Source organism: Salvelinus alpinus, chromosome 3 (genome assembly GCF_045679555.1).
Source record: "Salvelinus alpinus chromosome 3, SLU_Salpinus.1, whole genome shotgun sequence".
NCBI classification, from domain to species: domain Eukaryota; kingdom Metazoa; phylum Chordata; class Actinopteri; order Salmoniformes; family Salmonidae; genus Salvelinus; species Salvelinus alpinus.
The window spans coordinates 32,029,569-32,048,781 of record NC_092088.1 but is presented as its reverse complement, the minus strand read 5'-3'; the positions used below and the strand labels follow the sequence as shown (position 1 = coordinate 32,048,781).

Genomic DNA, 19,213 nt, shown 5'->3' with positions numbered 1-19,213 from the left:
TTGAGAATGTTTGGTAATGCTATTCTCATTTAGTAGCTCACCTGTCCCTTATTCAGTGGTGCCTATAGCCTAGCCCAAGGACATCAGATCATGTAGGCAGCCCATCAGTAGCCCTATACAAGAAACAGCCTACTGAACAATGGCACGAAAGGCTACCAATATCAGCTAATACCAGTAGAGGTCGATGTTTGAAAGCAACTCGGAATCGAAAGAACCGAACCCTGGGAACTCGCATTTTGAAGCACACGTTTCAAAAAAAGCATGTGATCAAAAGAAGCATCGGACATCATTGATCACGTGGTAATCTTACTTTGAAACAAGCATCCGTACATTATATCGGATCAGTAGTTCTTTGAAAACGGCATCAGAGCTCAGGTATCTATCTATCAAGCGTCCCTTCACTAGCTGGTGTTGACATTCACTGACCGGCTACTACAGCCTGGGATTGTCTTCTCAGAGACGAAAAAGTGACAACCGAGAGTCTTGGTCGTGCGTTGAGAATGGAAAAGCACAAAGGTATGGGCATAATTTATCTAAACTTTCAAAGTGAACTGAGAAAACAACGTGTGAGTCTGTGTTGTTTTTCTAAGCGCCTGGTCCTGTAGCCTTTTGGTTCTTACTCAATATCTTGGATTGTGCAGTCGTTTTGCAGTGTAACGACAGTTAGAGCGCAGTTTAACTGCAGTTGTATTCTGCAATTACTGCGTCCAAAATACCACAGTGGAGTGCAGTTACTGCACTTTTACTGCCGTTTCAAAACTGCAATCTTTTTTTGTAAGGGCAGGAACGCAATCAGATTAGAATGAGATTCCCTTGGTCCGACAGTGTTAACCCACATGAAAAAGTATTATAGTATTCACTATAATTCACTAAAAATAAACAATATCGTTCACTGTAGTGTTTTTGCAGTAAAATCCGCAAAAACACTACAGTGAACGCTATTGTTTATTTTTAGTATACTGTAGTATTTACAGTTAACTATAGTATAAATACTGTAGTAAACAAACTGTAGTAGTATATACTATAGTAATTCATGTAGTGTTTTTTTTGGATTGTAGTATACTGTAGTATTTACTATAGTGTTTTTGCAGATTGTAGTAGTATACTGTAGTATTTACTGTAGTGTTTTTGCAGACTGTAGTAGCATACTGTAATGTTTTTGCAGACATCACTGTAGTACTTACTGTAGTGTTTTTGTTTTATTATCTTTGACATAGAAGTGGAGACTTTCTCCATGACAGAATCTACTGGAGAAATGCTAAAAGAGCAAATTGTCCATAACTGGTAGATAGGTCTAGGCTCTGAACCGATAATTCAGCACTTCTGCTATTTTCTATAACCTGTTGGGAAAACAAAATGGTCTATACATGTTATGTAGGTTTCTCACTTATGGGTGGCACACATTGGATATGGGGGAGGGGAATAGGCTGGGTACAGTATATGCAAATTAAATACTGCAGTATTTACTATTGTAAAAAAACGAGTGTTTTTGCATACTAGCGTTTTTGCAGACATTTGCAGATAATATTGTAATATTTACTAGTATTCTACTATAGTATTCTACAGTATACTACAAAATTATATAGCAAGTACTACATTTGATCGAGGGATACTACAGTGTGTAGTATAGTATTCTACAGTTTACTACATACTTCTATAGTAAGTACTGGAGTATTCTATAGTAAACTGTTTTGACAGTAAATATATACTCTGTCCTGGCCTACTTCTGTTCTCTCTGCTTCCTCTGGGAGGAACAATGTATATGTTTCATCCCTCCATTCCCAACCCTCCATTAATGGTTTCTCTCTCGTAAATAAACACACGTTCATCCACAGCAGTCACTGGAGATGAATTCCAGTAGCAGCAATTGTTCTCCCAAGATTCCACAGATTCCTGCGGTTACTTTTCTCTCTGAGAATGTGTGCAGCGGTTAATGCTTTATTATTACTCACTGATTGTAACGGCAGTCCTCCTCCTCTTCATCTGAAGAGGAGGAGTATTGAGGGAACCAAGGTGCAGCGCGTTGAAATGACATGAATGATTTATTAAATAAACAAAACGAACAAACACGAAAACGAACTATACTTGAAAATGATACAAAATAACAAAACGAAAGTAGACAGACCTGAACAACGAACTTACATACAACGTGAAGAACGAAATGAACAGGAACAGACTACATGAAATGAACAAACCGTAAACAGTCCCGTATGGTGCAAACATCGACACAGACACAGGAGACAACCACCCACAAACAAACACTGTGAACAGCCTACCTAAATATGACTCTCAATTAGAGGAACGCCAAACACCTGCCTCCAATTGAGAGCCATACCAGGCAACCCTAAACCAACATAGAAACAGATAACATAGAATGCCCACCCAAACTCACGTCCTGACCAACTAACACACAAAACTAAACAGAAAACAGGTCAGGAACGTGACACTGATAGACCCTGAGACGTGGGTGTTTATGGAATACATTACCACCTTGCCTATTATGACTGCATGTATTGCATTATAGACACAGATCAATAAAACACACGTGGCTTATAAGCTATCTACATTGGATTCTTTTTACTTCAGGACTCCAACCAAAGTAGAATGGTGCTTCATATATGGCTGTCATCATTATCGTTAAATTTAGCCGAGTGGGAAATGTTGATTTGAAACTCTTTTCATCAAATGGTTAATTTAGTGCCTCAGACCTAGGCTTCAGGTGAAACAAAAGCGGTACTCATCTCGAGGTCCTAGATGCTGTGAAATCCCCTTGTGTATTATTCACATACCTCACTGTGTGGGAGGCATTGGCTTCAGAACAATGTAGTTGTGAGAGTTTTGATGCAGTTCTCTTTCACTTCATTATTTGTCTTCCTCTTGAGAAAACTGAACATCTATGCTATGTGATGTAAGCCAATGTAAGCAGGATTTATATACACTGCTCAAAAAAATAAAGGTAACACTTAAACAACACAATGTAACTCCAAGTCAATCACACTTCTGTGAAATCAAACTGTCCACTTAGGAAGCAACACTGATTGACAATAAATTTCACATGCTGTTGTGCAAATGGAATAGACAAAAGGTGGAAATTATAGGCAATTAGCAAGACACCCCCAATAAAGGAGTGGTTCTGCAGGTGGTGACCACAGACCACTTCTCAGTTCCTATGCTTCCTGGCTGATCTTTTGGTCACTTTTGAATGCTGGCGGTGCTTTCACTCTAGTGGTAGCATGAGACGGAGTCTACAACCCACACAAGTGGCTCTGGTAGTGCAGCTCATCCAGGATGGCACATCAATGCGAGCTGTGGCAAGAAGGTTTGCTGTGTCTGTCAGCGTAGTGTCCAGAGCATGGAGGCGCTACCAGGAGACAGGCCAGTACTTCAGGAGACGTGGAGGAGGCCGTAGGAGGGCAACAACCCAGCAGCAGGACCGCTACCTCCGCCTTTGTGCAAGGAGGAGCACTGCCAGAGCCCAGCAAAATGACCTCCAGCAGGCCACAAATGTGCATGTGTCAGCATATGGTCTCACAAGGGGTCTGAGGATCTCATCTCTGTACCTAATGGCAGTCAGGCTACCTCTGGCGAGCACATGGAGGGCTGTGCGGCCCCACAAAGAAATGCCACCCCACACCATGACTGACCCACCGCCAAACCGGTCATGCTGGAGGATGTTGCAGGCAGCAGAACGGTCTCCACGGCGTCTCCAGACTCTGTCACGTCTGTCACATGTGCTCATGTGCTCAGTGTGAACCTGCTTTCATCTGTGAAGAGCACAGGGCGCCAGTGGCGAATTTTCCAATCTTGGTGTTCTCTGGCAAATGCCAAACGTCCTGCACGGTGTTGGGCTGTAAGCACAACCCCCACCTGTGGACGTCGGGCCCTCATACCACCCTCATGGAGTCTGTACAAATAATCTACAAATAATATTGAGTAGTTATTTATGATGAAAGGTGATTTGGAGATCAGTCAGTCTCGACCCGCCTGTAAAGTCGGCTGCAATGTCGAACGTGCCCATTTACATCTGCAATTACCCACAATTCAATTACCCATGCATTTAGACCCAACATTTGAACACTGGATGGGCTTTGAACCTGTAACCTGCTTTTTTGGGTTTAAGGCTCAGTGGGTTTGCCTGGTGTTGGGATGTAGAGGAGGCTGGCTATAAGATGCAGGCCATTGGAACTGGCCCCTGCTACATTGGAAGTGTGTCAGGGGTTGTATTTTCTAACTGGGAGAGTGGTGCGTGGGTAATTCAGGAAGCCGAACAGGACTATAAAAATGATGAAAAGAAGGCTCTCTTCCTGCTCAGCAGCGGTGGGGCGTTGAGTTTCTTTGGGGGTTGTGTGTGTGCTGTGTTGCCCTGTGTGTTTCACACATTGAAACATGCTTTTGGGTGATTCCTTGTGTGTGTGTGTGTGTGTGTGTGTGTGTGTGTGTGTGTGTGTGTGTGTGTGTGTGTGTGTGTTCGCATGTAGCAAGCATTTGTACATTCACTCTGCCAAAACAGTACACAGTTGCAGTCGCTCGCCCTTCTCAATAACTTCAAACAGTCTAACCAGGTCTTGTGTCGCCTAGGCTAGTGTGCGACTTGTGGAAACGTTGGTTTGACATAGGCTATCCAATCTCTGGGGTTAGTTAGGGACAGTCAATAAATTACACAATATAAATAGGAAAATATCTTCATGTTGCACATCTTTTAGTTGTCTCATTAAATGCTTTAAATATTTCTATATGAATTGTTATAGTTGGTTTGAATTTTTTTGGCGCCATTGAGGCAATCTCCATTTTGGAGTAGTCAATTTTCTTTCTTTCTTTTGTTTCTTTCTTTCATTTGTTTACCTTTATTTAACAAGGAAATGCCCATTGAGACCAAGAGTCTATTTTTCAAGGGAAACCTGACCAAGGCAGCAGCAACAATCAATACATTACATAATTAAAACATACAACAATACAAAACAACATGATCCAGCCTAAAAATATAATTTACACTCCTCCGTAAGTGTCTCCCATCAATATTTTAAATTATTCAGTGGCACTAACATATCTAGATGAAGCATGGATTTTAGACTATTCCATGCCTCTGGTGCACGAGAAGAGAAGGCAGTCTTGCCTAATCCTGTGAATGTCCTTGGGACTTTAAGTAGCAATCACCTAGCAGACTGGGTATGGCAACTGCTGGTTGTGAAGGAGACCAGACTACAAAGGCCGCGACCGGGAGGTCCGTGGGGCGACGCACAATTGGCATAGCGTCGTCCGGGTTAGGGAGGGTTTGGCCGGTAGGGATATCCTTGTCTCATCGCGCTCCAGCGACTCCTGTGGCGGGCCGGGCGCAGTGCGCGCTAACCGAGGGGGGCGGGTGCACGGTGTTTCCTCCGACACATTGGTGCGGCTGGCTTCCGGGTTGGAGGCGCGCTGTGTTAAGAAGCAGTGCGGCTTGGTTGGATTGTGCTTCGGAGGACGCATGGCTTTCGACCTTCGTCTCTCCCGAGCCCGTACGGGAGTTGTAGCGATGAGACAAGATAGTAATTATTAGCGATTGGATACCACGAAAATTGGGGAGAAAAGGGGATAAAACTTTAAAAATAAATAAATAAATAAATAATACCAGCTGCTATCTTTAAGAGGTAGGGGGTTCAGGTTGTCTGGACCTGCAGACTTTTTAGTGTCTATTGCCTTTAGTGCTTTATAGACCTCCGTTTAAGAAACAGGCTCAAAGTTAAAATGGTTCACATGAGGGCCTATATCATAGTTGACTGTAACAGAGCTTACATTAGAGGCCTGTGCCCTACCATTATTAAAAACTGAACCAGCAGATATGAAGTGCTTATTAAAAACCCCTACAATATCGGCTTTATCTTTCACTTCATTAGAATCCATCATTAAATGGTCAGGAAGGCCAGAGAATACATTAGAACCTGATACTGATTTGATTAGCTTCCAGAACTTGGTAGGGTTGTTTAGGTTCTCTGTGACTGCATTTAAATAGTAATGTGATTTGGACTTCCTGATCAAACCTGTGCATTTGTTTCTTAGCGCTCTGAAGGAGGCCCAGTCAACAGGAGCATTTGTATGTCTAGCTTGAGCCCAAGATATATTTTTTCTTTCTAATTCATTCTGCCAAGTTATCTGAAAACCAGGGATTGTCCCTTCCACCGATTCTACATTTCTTCACAGGGGCATGCTTATCACAAATGGACACAAATTTCATATAAAAATAGTCCCAGGCAGTGTCAACATCGGAAATCAGACGTACTCTGTCAATATTATGGTACAGATCATGTAAGAATGCTTGCTCATCAAACTGTCTAAAAATGTATTTAAAAAATATAATGGGGTTTTGGTCATTTTTGTATTTCTAACACAAGCAATTGCACAGTGATCACTGACATCATGACAGAATATCCCAGTCGATGTGTATTTGTGAGGGGTATTCATTAGAATAATGTCCAATCGAGTTGATTTGTTCGGTGCTCTGGGATTCGGTCTTGTCGGCGCATGAATTAATTGAGTGAGATTCAGAGAGTCACACAGTTTTTTAAAAGAGTCCGATACAGATGTAAGCATGTCCCAGTTGAAATCTTCTAAAATAACGAATTCAGAGTCATTTAACTTGTGCAGGACATCAGAAGGAGAGTTTGGTGCGTCTCCCGAAGCCGAGGGCGGTCTGTAGCAGCCGACTACAGTGATGTGGGAGTCTTTATATATGTTCACTTTATTGGCTGACCTCTCCTGATGACCAGGTTGGACATGACTCCAACAGGGTCACTCTATGACCCAACCCCCAAGGGAAACTGTTAAGGGACCTTTCATTCAGTGACATTCCATTTTTTTCTTATCATCTCGCAAATCTCCTTTTTGGACAAGACAGACTTTATGACCAAAATGTTCCTATTTACACTTTGTAGTCAATTTTGACACTGTAAATGTTTCTCCTTTTCAACACCAATAGATATTTAAAAAATACTATGATCGTGTATATTCTTTAGGGTTAGGAAAGTATTTATGAGTAAAACTTTTTTTTAAATAGTTTGGAGAGCTTTTACACACAAAATGAAACATAGTGGTTTGATTCATCCTGAAAATAGCCATATTTAATTGTTCAAGCTATGAAATATTGGAAAGTGAGAAAAGTGTACAGTAGGGGTTGAACAGATGTCCTTTAAATTTGTAGCTACTTTTTAAGTGAATACCTGCAGTCAACTTGCACAATACGTTAGGAGATAAAGCAGATTGCGTTCTTCATTTCAACTGTCACATTATTGTACATTATGAAGCTTACCGTAGTTCACCAGAACAGTTGAGCCCCATACAAATGTGTTTGATTGTAAATGTTCTATATCTATCTGTTGTGCAGCATATGAGGCGAGGAAGTTGTATGTAATTCACAAGCAAATGTTTGCCGTCAGATATCTTATAATGTCTTTTTGTCAGAAGTCAAAGAGCTCTGGATGAGTTATCTGTACAGTTGCCGTGTTTATTTCCTCATCCGTTCTTCTCCCCGCTGCTCCGTGTACACATGCTGCTCTTCCTTCAGAAAAGCATGCATCAAAACTTTGATCATTTGCACAGTTTCTCTCATTCACTTTGGCTTGTAAATATCCACACTCACTGAACATGACATTCAGTAGCTACTAGCTATGCTTGTATAACTTAAGGAGCAGGGTTTGCCTGTCTTTGCAATTCGTTTATTTTTGTTTTCGTTTGTTAGCATTTAGCTGACACGGTCTATGTGATTTCGCTATTATTTCGTGCTAATTTTGTTAGCATTCTGGTGCATTTTAGCACCCCTTTGTGTGCTATGCCGGTAATACCGTAAATCCCAGGATGAGGGAAGGACGGTATGACAATATGAAAATCTGGATACCGCCCAAACCTAGAAAGAATACTATATGTTCCACGACGTACTGATGCTGAATGTGAAAAATGGCTCAACATACCCCTCTCTCCCCTACAGACAAAATCGGCATTGTAGGCAATCTAACCAATCACATTTACATTACATTTAAGTCATTTAGCAGACGCTCTTATCCAGAGCGACTTACAAATTGGAAAGTTCATACATATTCATCCTGGTCCCCCCGTGGGGAATGAACCCACAACCCTGGCGTTGCAAGCGCCATGCTCTACCAACTGAGCCACACGGGACACAGCCCTCCTTTTACTTGTATCATTGCACATCCTGCAAATCACAAGCAGAGGTCGACCATTTGTAATTAATTTTAACATTCACTCTGTTGGTAATGCTTACAAATTGGATCATAACTCTAAAAGTAACGGAGATCCCACTCTGAAACTTTGATATGCCTGTAGAGCAGATTATTTTCAACAATATATGGAAAATCTACCAAATCTAAATGTTTATATTTTCTATATTCAGGTTTATATTTTTCATTATTCATACATTTATTTCAGAAAAGTGTTATTGAAATCAAAATAGTACTCATTACATAACAGGTGGTAAAGCTTCATATGACACCAACTTTTGCTTTGTAGCACGTACAGAAGAATCATTATGGAGGACAAAATGTCAGAAATATTCCAACTTCAATTAATTATTTCTCAATTATGCTTTAAGATACAAATGTCAACTAAATGTCAACAATCCTTCCTCCAAAGGACCCCTCTATGGATGAAATTGTGTGAAAAAATACATAAAATCATGGACTTTGTTATAGTTTCATGAAGAATCTCCCCTTTTACTGATAGGAAGAATCCACACCTGCATTCTTGTTTAATAAAAAAAAAATATTCAAAATGTAACCTTTATTTAACTAGGCCAGTCAGTTAAGAACAAATTCTTATTTACAATGACGGGCTTCCCCGGCCTACCCCGGCCAAACCGGACGACGCTGAGCCAATTGTTAGCTTTTATTTCTCCTTTCACTATGGTTTCTCCCAGTGGTGTCAGTTCAGCTAAACTTAGGGTATGGCAAATTGGGGTGCAGTGGGGGTGTTTTTTGAAAGTTGAAACTCTTTTACTGCATTTCTACACAATTGAAAAACTAAAATGCTATTTGGAGAACAGCAAAGACAAACAAAAATGACCTCAGCCATTAATTATCACCGCAGAATTAGGTTTTAAGGTCTGTGGAATGGCATATACAATGTCAACCACTACTCAACCTCATTATAAATGTACTAATTTACTTGTGGAATGATGCATACAGTGCAAAGTGAAAGTATTCAGACCCATTGACTTCTTTCACATTTTGTTTACGTTACAGCCTTATTCTAAAATTGATTAAATAAAAAAAATCCTCAGAAATCTACACACAATACCCCATAATGACAAAGCAACAACAGGTTTTAGACATTGTAGCAAATGTATTAAAAATAAAAAAACATAAATACCTTATTTACATAAATATTCAGGATTGTGTCGTGGCACACATCTCCAGCATTTCTCCAGCAAATTTCTCCAGCATTGAAGGTCCCCAAGAACACAGTGGCCTCCATAATTTTTAAATGGAAGAAGTTTGAAACCACCAAGACTCTTCCTAGAGTCAAACGGCCAAACTGAGCAATCGGGCGAGAAGGGCCTTGGTCAAGGAGTTCCTCTTTGGAGATGCAGCACTCCACCAATCAGGCCTTTATGGTAGAGTGGCCAGCCAGAAGCTACTCCTCAGTAAAAGGCACATGACAGCGCATTTGGAGTTTGCCAAAAGACATCTAAAGACTCTCAGACCATGAGAAACAATATTCTCTGGTCTGATGAAATCAAGATTGAACTCTTTGTCCTGAATGCCAAGCGTCATGTCTGGTGGAAACCTGGCACAATCCCTACGGTGAAGCATGGTGGTGGCAGCATCATGCTGTGGGGATGTTTTTCAGCGGCAGGGGCTGGGAGACTAGTCAGGATCGAGGTAAAGATGAACGGAGCAAAGTACAGAGAGATCCTTGATGAAAACCTGCTCCGCAGCGCTCAGGACCTCAGACTGGGGCGAAGGTTCCCCTTCCAACAGGACAATGACCCTAAGCACACAGCCAAGACAATGCAGGAGTGGCTTCGGGACAAGTCTCTGAATGTCCTTGAGTGGTCCAGCCAGAGTCCGGACTTGAACCCGATCGAACATCTCTGGAGAGAAAATAGCTGTGCAGCAACGCTCCCCATCCAACCCGACAAAGCTTGAGAGGATCTGCAGAGAAGAATGGGACAAACTCCCCAAATACAGGAATGTCAATCTTGTAGCGTCATACCCAAGAAGATTCAAGGCTGTAATTGCTCCCAAAGGTGCTTCAACAAAGTACTGTGTAAATGGTACTTATATAAATGTGATGTTTCAGGGTTTTTTTAAAATATAAATTAGCAAACATGTCCACAAACCTGTTTTTGCTTTGCTATGATTGGCTATTGTGTGTAGATTGATGAGGGGGAAAAATGATTTAATCAATTTCAGAAAAAGGTTGTAACTTATTAACAAAATGTGGAAAAAGTCAAGCGGTCTGAATACCTTCCGAAGGCACTGTACAGTAGATGCATATACACTGTTAAAACTTCTTGCGACTACAGGGGGTGCTGTTTTCTCATTAGCATAATTGCATTACAGATTAAACGGCTTCCTACTAAATTCTTGCTCGTACAATATGCATATTATTACTAATATTGGATAGAAAACACTCTCTAGTTTCTATAGGCGTTGGAATTTTGTCTCTGAGTGGAACAGAACTCATTCTACAGCAATTTCCCTGACATGGAGTCAGATTTCACACATTTTGGCCCCTGATCTGGAGTCAGTTTAAAGGCCACTGTGAACGCTATCAGGATACGGACACTGCTTACGTCTTCCCCTGGATGCCTTTACGTGATGACGATTTGAATGGTATCGATTGCGCAATCACAGCCCCTATAAAACAAAAACACGTGTAGGTAGGAACTCTTTTCCAGATGCGTCGGGCGCGCGGTGGACACCGACCTGCTCTTTTTCCAAGCATTAGTGTAGCCAGTTATATTTCTCCGGTCATGTTTCTACTCGTTATAGGAGTTAAAAACATCATAAGGTAGTTAATTTAAACCGTTTTATAGCAATTTATATCCGTTTAGTGCGATTTTGGGACATTTATTTCTGAGACACTGTGAATCTCTGGGCACGGTTCCAGTTCATGCCGAACGCAATGGGCATTTCTACATGGCAAGAGGACAGCTTTCGACCAAAAGACGATTAGACCCAAGAAAGGATTCTTTGCCCAAGATTCTGATGGAAGAACAGCTCAAAGTAGGAACAATTTATTATGATAAATCGTGTTTCTGTCGAGAAATGTTAATCGCTTATGACGCCATTTTGTTTGACGTAGCTTCGCTTGGCGCAAACTGTATTGAAAAGTAAGGATAATTTAAAAAATGTAAATCAGCGATTGTATTAAGAATTAAATTGTCTATCAATCGCTGTCCACCCTATATTTTTTAGTCACGTTTATGAGTATTTATGTATACGACTAGATCACTGTCTAATATGGCGCACGACATTGTCTGACCAGCTGGGCAACTTTTGTCATTGTCTAACCATGATTTTGGTGGCTAAATATGCACATTTTCGAACAAACTGTATATGTATGTTGTAATGTGATGTTACAGGAGTGTCATCTGAAGAATTCTGAGAAGGTTAGTGAAAACATTAATATATTTTGGCGATGTTTACGTTATCGCTCTCTTTGGCTAGAATCAATGCTCTGGTAACGTTTGCATATGTGGTATGCTAATATAACGATTTATTGTGTTTTCGCTGTAAGACACTTAGAAAATCTGAAATATTGTCTGTATTCACAGGATCTGTGTCTTTCGATTAGTGTATGCTGTGTATTTTTACGAAATGTTTGATGATTAGTAATTAGGTAAACACGTTGCTCTATGTATTTATTCTAGTCCATTTGTGACGGTGGGTGCAATTGTAAACTATGATATCTACCTGAAATATGCAAATTTTTCTAACAAAACCTATCCTATACCATAAATATGTTATCAGACTGTCATCTGATGAGGTTTTTTCTTGGTTAGTGGCTATCAATATCTTAGTTTAGCCGAATTGGTGATAGCACCTGATGGAGTAAGAAACTGATGGAGTTAGAAAAGTGGTGTCTTTTGCTAACGTGGTTAGCTAATAGATTTACATATTTTGTCTTCCCTGTAAAACATTTTAAAAATCTGAAATGGTGGCTTTATTCACAAGATCTGTATCTTTCATTAGGTGTCTTGGACTTGTGATTTAATGATATTTAGATGCTACTATTTAATTGTGACGCTATGCTAGGCTATGCTACTCAGTGTGGGGGGGGTGGGGGGTGATCCCGGACCCGGGGTAGATACTCGTGAAAGGTTAAGTCACAAAAAGGCCAACTTCAAATGACGACATTCATAGGCGGCGCATGAGTTTCAGGTTTGGGGAAGCAATTTTTTCCCTATAAAATAATACCTTTATAATAAAGGATCTATCATCGCATTTGCAGACTAATGTACAGTAGAATAGGCTGCTATTCTTAATGTGATGAGTAGATTGCATAGTCATATTTTAGGCAAAAAATACAACTCAATCACTGTTTGAAAAACAGACAGTTCTGAACTATGCATGCCTAAGTGTATAGTAATATAGAGTAGGCCTAATGAGAGACATTTCTTCTCCTTTTTTTGCACAGGAAAAATTTGGCCTTTTCAAAGTATGTGTGTTGCAAAAACGGATATTTCGCCGTGGTACCGGTGCCTTCTTAAATTACTACTTTACAACACCGACCTCTACTGGACACCCTACTTACAAATACAGTTAGGATTTTGTACAGACTTTCATCTGATATGAGTCTTTGCAGGCAGAGGTCATGAATCCCGTTTAAGGCATAATATTTAGAAAATGGTTTTATGTAAAACCACACTTTCTGCAATGTTGTTCAAATAATTTGTTTTAATAAGTATAGTATAAGCTTCTGTCTTAAGTATCCTAACTAATGTCATAGATTTAGTAGGAGCGTCTAATTTTTCAGTTTCTAATTTATAGGCAAAAAAGTGAAGCATGATGTAAGATGCAAACCTGGTATTCCAACTGATTATAGGCCACTCAAACTGACAACTTACCACTGCGCCACGGAGTCTTGATAGAAACAGTAGAGAAAAAAACTTGTCTATATAATAACCACATGTTGCTATTCATTGCTGGACAGCAGTCATTGATGTGCATTGTGAACATATAATTAATCTCAGAGCAATGCCTTCAGAAAGCCTTGGTTTCCCATCAATACAAATTAGTAGCCTACTCTGCAGACACTGATGAATAGATCAGTAAAATTGACCTTGTCTTGAATGCAACCTTCTAATCTAGGACTACGAAAAGGGGACACAAATTGTACAATATACAGCTGAAGTCGGAAGTTTACATACACCTTAGCCAAATACATTTGAACTCAGTTTTTCACAATTCCTGACATTTAATCCTAGTAAAAATTCCCTATTTTAGGTCAGTTAGGATCACCACTTTATTTGAAGAATGTGAAATGTCAGAATAATAGTAGAGAGAATGATTTATTTAAGCTTTTATTTCTTTCATCACATTCCCAGTGGGTCAGAAGTTTACATACACTCAATTAGTATTTGGTAGCATTGCCTTTAAATTGTTTAACTTGGGTCAAACGTTTCGGGTAGCCTTCCACAAGCTTCCCACAATAAGTTGGGTGAATTTTGGCCCATTCTTCCTGACAGAGCTGGTGTAACTGAGTCAGGTTTGTAGGCCTCCTTGCTCTCACACGCTTTTTCAGTTCTGCCCACAAATGTTCTATGGGATTGAGGTAAGGGCTTTGTGATGGCCACTCCAAGACCTTGACTTTGTTGTCCTTATGCCATTTTGCCACAACTTTGGAAGTATGCTATGGGTCATTGTCCATTTGGCAGACCAATTTGCGACCAAGCTTTAACTTCCTGACTGATGTCTTGAGATGTTGCTTCAATATATCCACATAATTTTCCTACCTCATGATGCCATCTATTTTGTGAAGTGCACCAGTCCCTCCTGCAGCAAAGCACCCCCACAACATGATGCTGCCTCCCCCGTGCTTCACGGTTGGGATGGTGTTCTTCAGCTTGCAAGCATCCCCCGTTTTTCTCCAACCATAATGATGGTCATTATGGCCAACAGTTCTATTTTTATTTCATCAGACCAGATGACATTTTTCCAAAAAGTACGATATTTGTCCCCATGTGCAGTTGCAAATCGTAGTCTGGCTTTTTTATGGTGGTTTTGAAGCAGTGGCTTCTACCTTGCTGAGCAGCATTTCAGGTTATGTCGATATAGGACTCGTTTTACTGTGGATATAGATACTTTTGTACCTGTTTCCTCCAGCATCTTCAAAGGTTCTTTGCTGTTGTTCTGGGATTGATTTGCACTTTTTGCACCAAAGTATGTTCATCTCTAGGAGACAGAACGCGTCTCCTTCCTGAGCAGTATGAAGGCTGCGTGGTCCCATGGTGTTTATACTTGCGTACTATTGTTTGTACAGATGAACGTGGTACCTTTAGGCGGTTGGAAGTTTCTCCCAAGGATGCCAGAGCCAGACTTGTGGAGGTCTTGGCTGATTTCTTTTGATTTCCCCATGATGTCAAGCAAAGAGGCACTGAGTTTGAAGGTATGCCTTGAAATACATCCACAGGTACACCTCCAACTGACTCAAATGATGTAAATTAGCCTATCAGAAGCTTCTAAAGCCATGACATCATTTTCTGGAATTTTCCAAGCTGTTAAAAGGCACAGTCAACTTAGTGTATGTAATCTTCTGACCCACTGGAATTGTGATACAGTGAATTATAATTTAAATAATCTGACGATAAACAATTGTTGAAAAAATTATTTGTGTCATGCACACAGTAGATGTCAGTAGAAGATAGAAGACAGTAGAAGACATTTGTGGAGTGGTTGAAAAACGAGTTTTAATGACTCCAACCTAAGTGTATGTAAACTTCCCGACTTCAACTGTAACATCCATCTAGCCTGGAAGAAATTATTGTTCCAAAAAAACTTTTCAGTGGTACTGATCCAATGATAAAGACTAGAGGTCGACCGATTATGATTTTTCACCGCTGATACCGATACCGATTATTGGAGGACCAAAAAAGCCGATACCGATTAATCGGCCTATTTTTATATATATATTTGTAATAATGACAATTACAACAATACTGAATAAACACTTTTATTTTAACTTAATATAATACATCAATAAGATCAATTTAGTCAAAAAACAATTGGGTTTAAATAATGCAAAAACAAAGTGTTGGAGAAGAAAGTAAAAGTGCAATATTTGCCATGTAAAAAAGCTAACGTTTAGGTTCCCTGCTCAGAACATGAGAACATATGAAAGCTGGTGGTTCCTTTTGACATGAGTCTTCAATATTCCCAGGTAAGAAGTTTTAGGTTGTAGTTATTATAGGAATTATAGAACTATTTCACTCTATACCATTTGTATTTCATATGCCTTTGACTATTGGATGTTCTTATAGGCACTATAGTATTGCCAACCTAATCTCAGGAGTTGATAGGCTTGAAGTCATAAACAGCGCAATGCTTGAAGGACAGCGAAGAGCTGCTGGCAAATGCAGAAAAGTGCTGTTTGAATGAATGCTTATGAGCCTGCTGCTGCCTACCACCGCTCAGTCAGACTGCTCTATGAAATATCAAATCATAGACTTAATTATAAAATAATAACACACAGAAATACGAGTCTTAGGCCATTAATATGGTCATATCTGGAAACAAAACGTTTATTCTTTCAATGAAATACGGAACCGTTCCGTTTTTTTATCGTAACGGGTGGCATCCCTAAGTCTAAATATTACTAAATGTTACATTGCACAACCTTCAATGTTATGTCATAATTATGTACAATTCTGGCAACTTAATTACGGTCTTTGTTAGGAAGAAATGGTCTTCACACAGTTCGCAATGAGCCAGGCAGCCCAAACTGCAGCATATACCCTGACTCTGCTTGCACAGAACGCAATATGACACAATTTACCTAGTTAAAAGAAATTCATGTTAGCAGGCAATATTAACTAAATATGCAGATTTAAAAATATATACTTGTGTATTGATTTTAAGAAAGGCATTGATGTTTATGGTTAGGTACACATTGGTGCAATGACCGTGCTTTTTTTGCGAATGCGCTTGTTGAATCATCACCCGTTTGGCAAAGTAGGCTGTGATTCGATGATAAATTAACAGGCACCGCATCGATTATATGCAACGCAGGACAAGCTAGATAAACTAGTAATATCATCAACCATGTGTAGTTAACTGGTGATTATGTTAAGATTGATTGTTTTTTATAAGATGAGTTTAATACTAGCTAGCAATATACCTTGGCTCCTTGCTGCACTTGCGTAACAGGTAGTCAGCCTGCCAAGCAGTCTCCACGTGGAGTGCAATGTAATCGGCCATAATCGGTGTCCAAAAATACAGATTGTTATGAAAACTTGAAATCGGTCCTAATTAATCGGCCATTCCGATTAATCAGTCGACCTCTAATAAAGATTATGCTTGCACTCACTGGGGATAAGGCTGATGCTCTCCGCTGGTGCCAATAAGATTTTTGATTATTAGAGACAGATCAGAGTATTTTCTTTGTCTTCTCTTCTAAACTATGTTTTTCCCACGATTCTATTTTTGACATATTGAGATAGGCGTAGGCCTATTTAACTGCTTTTCACTGACCGTGGGAACTCATCAATCAGCTACAGTGGGGAGAACAAGTATTTGATACACTGCCGATTTTGCAGGTTTTCCTACTTACAAAGCATGTAGAGGTCTGTACTTTTTATCATAGGTACACTTCAACTGTGAGAGACGGAATCTAAAACAAAAATCCAGAAAATCACATTGTATGATTTTTAAATAATTAATTTGCATTTTATTGCATGACATAAGTATTTGATCACCTACCAACCAGTAAGAATTCCGGCTCTCACAGACCTGTTAGTTTTTCTTTAAGAAGCCCTCCTGTTCTCCACTCATTACCTGTATTAACTGCACCTGTTTGAACTCGTTACCTGTATAAAAGACACCTGTCCACACACTCAATCAAACAGATTCCAACCTCTCCACAATGGCCAAGACCAGAGAGCTGTGTAAGGACATCAGGGATAAAATTGTAGACCTGCACAAGGCTGGGATGGGCTACAGGACAATAGGCAAGCAGCTTGGTGAGAAGGAAACAACTGTTGGCGCAATTATTAGAAAATGGAAGAAGTTCAAGATGACGGTCAATCACCCTCGGTCTGGGGCTCCATGCAAGATTTCACCTCGTGGGGCATCAATGATCATGAGGAAGGTGAGGGATCAGCCCAGAACTACACGGCAGGACCTGGTCAATGACCTGAAGAGAGCTGGGACCACAGTCTCAAAGAAAACCATTAGTAACACACTACGCCGTCATGGATTAAAATCCTGCAGCGCACGCAAGGTCCCCCTGCTTAAGCCAGTGCATGTCCAGGCCTGTCTGAAGTTTGCCAATGACCATCTGGATGATCCAGAGGAGGAATGGGAGAAGGTCATGTGGTCTGATGAGACAAAAATAGAGCTTTTTGGTCTAACTCCACTCGCCGTGTTTGGAGGAAGAAGAAGTATGAGTACAACCCCAAGAACACCATCCCAACCGTGAAGCATGGAGGTGGAAACATCATTCTTTGGGGATGCTTTTCTGCAAAGGGGACAGGACGACTGCACCGTATTGAGGGGAGGATGGATGGGGCCATGTATCGCGAGATCTTGGCCAACAACCTCCTTCCCTCAGTAAGAGCATTGAAGATGGGTCGTGGCTGGGTCTTCCAGCATGACAACGACACAAAGCACACAGCCATGGCAACTAAGGAGTGGCTCCGTAAGAAGCATCTCAAGGTCCTGGAGTGGCCTAGCCAGTCTCCAGACCTGAACCCAATAGAAAATCTTTGGAGGGAGCTGAAAGTCCGTATTGCCCAGCGACAGCCCCGAAACCTGAAGGATCTGGAGAAGATCTGTAGGGAGGAGTGGGCCAAAATCCCTGCTGCAGTGTGTGCAAACCTAGTCAAGAACTACAGGAAACGTATGATCTCTGTAATTGCAAACAAAGGTTTCTGTACCAAATATTAAGATCTGCTTTTCTGATGTATCAAATACTTATGTCATGCAATAAAATGCAAATTAATTACTTAAAAATCATACAATGTGATTTTCTGGATTTTTGTTTTAGATTCCGTCTCTCATAGTTGAAGTGTACCTATGATAAAAATTACAGACCTCTACATGCTTTGTAAGTAGGAAAACCTGCAAAATCGGCAGTGTATCAAATACTTGTTCTCCCCACTGTATTTGGTAGGCTATTTGCAGCGCGCATTGCCCAAATTGTGTGCTTATTTATTTATATCTAGGCACAAGTAATTATATAGCAAATTTAATTCAATTTACTTTAGGAGAAGCTTATTTTTCCCTAGCATATTGTACGCGCCGCCTATGCCTCGCTATGCCGACTTCAATGTCAAAGTAACCGGTGCATAAAACAGCTGGTTGCAAGGCTTAAAAGGCTGAGTTCAAATGCCTGCATCAAATTCAAAGCAATCAGCGCACTGTCTGTTCTCTATGAGAGAAAGATGCGCAGGCTGGCAGCTTCTCTCCAAGCGATGCTCCACATGGTCCTAAATGCTAAACAGACGTTGCATTATAATCGGGATTGGAATACCCTACTATTACATTTTTGGTTTTGAACTAGGCCATACTCTGCAATATCCAACTGATGCCCCTGGTTTCTCCATCTCACCAGGCTTCATAAGCTTGTAAAACTATTATTTGTCTTGCTGTGTATGCTGTGCAGTGTGTAACTGTGGTTTAGAGAGGTCTAAACCACAGTTACACATTGCACAGCATATACAGCAAGATAATGGTCATACCATGTCAAAAAAAAGACTATAGTATACTATGGTAAAAATACTATAGTATTCACTGTAACATTTTGCTCACTTTACTGTAATATTCACTGTAGTGTTTTTGCAGATATGACTAGTATACTGTAGTATTTACAGTTTACTATGGTAAAAAAAAAACATAGTATAGTAGTATTTATTGTTATATTTATTGTTATAGTTAGTGTTTTTGTTTGATTATCTTTGACATAGAAGTGGGGGCTTTCTCCTTGTGGAAGCCTACTGGACAAAAAGAGCACGTTTTCCATAAACTGTAGGTAGGTAGGTAGGTAGGTAGGTAGGTTCTGAGTG

At 40.3% G+C, this 19,213-nt stretch overlaps 1 protein-coding gene across 3 annotated transcripts in view; it reads left to right on the top strand.

Moving 5' to 3' along the window:
- Positions 1-259: 259 nt before the first annotated feature.
- Positions 260-19,213, top strand: part of afap1l2 (actin filament associated protein 1-like 2) — a 157,477-nt gene continuing 138,523 nt past the window's right edge. Inside the window, exon 1 of one of the 3 annotated variants that reach the window (XR_011673920.1) lies at positions 260-516. Coding sequence is in view for 2 of the 3 variants with exons in the window: in XM_071391066.1 (XP_071247167.1) it covers positions 501-516 (16 nt within the window). In the remaining variant the exon portion in view is untranslated. The remainder of the gene's footprint in view (positions 517-19,213) is intronic. The other 2 variants (XM_071391066.1, XM_071391065.1) reach the window with 2 other exon arrangements.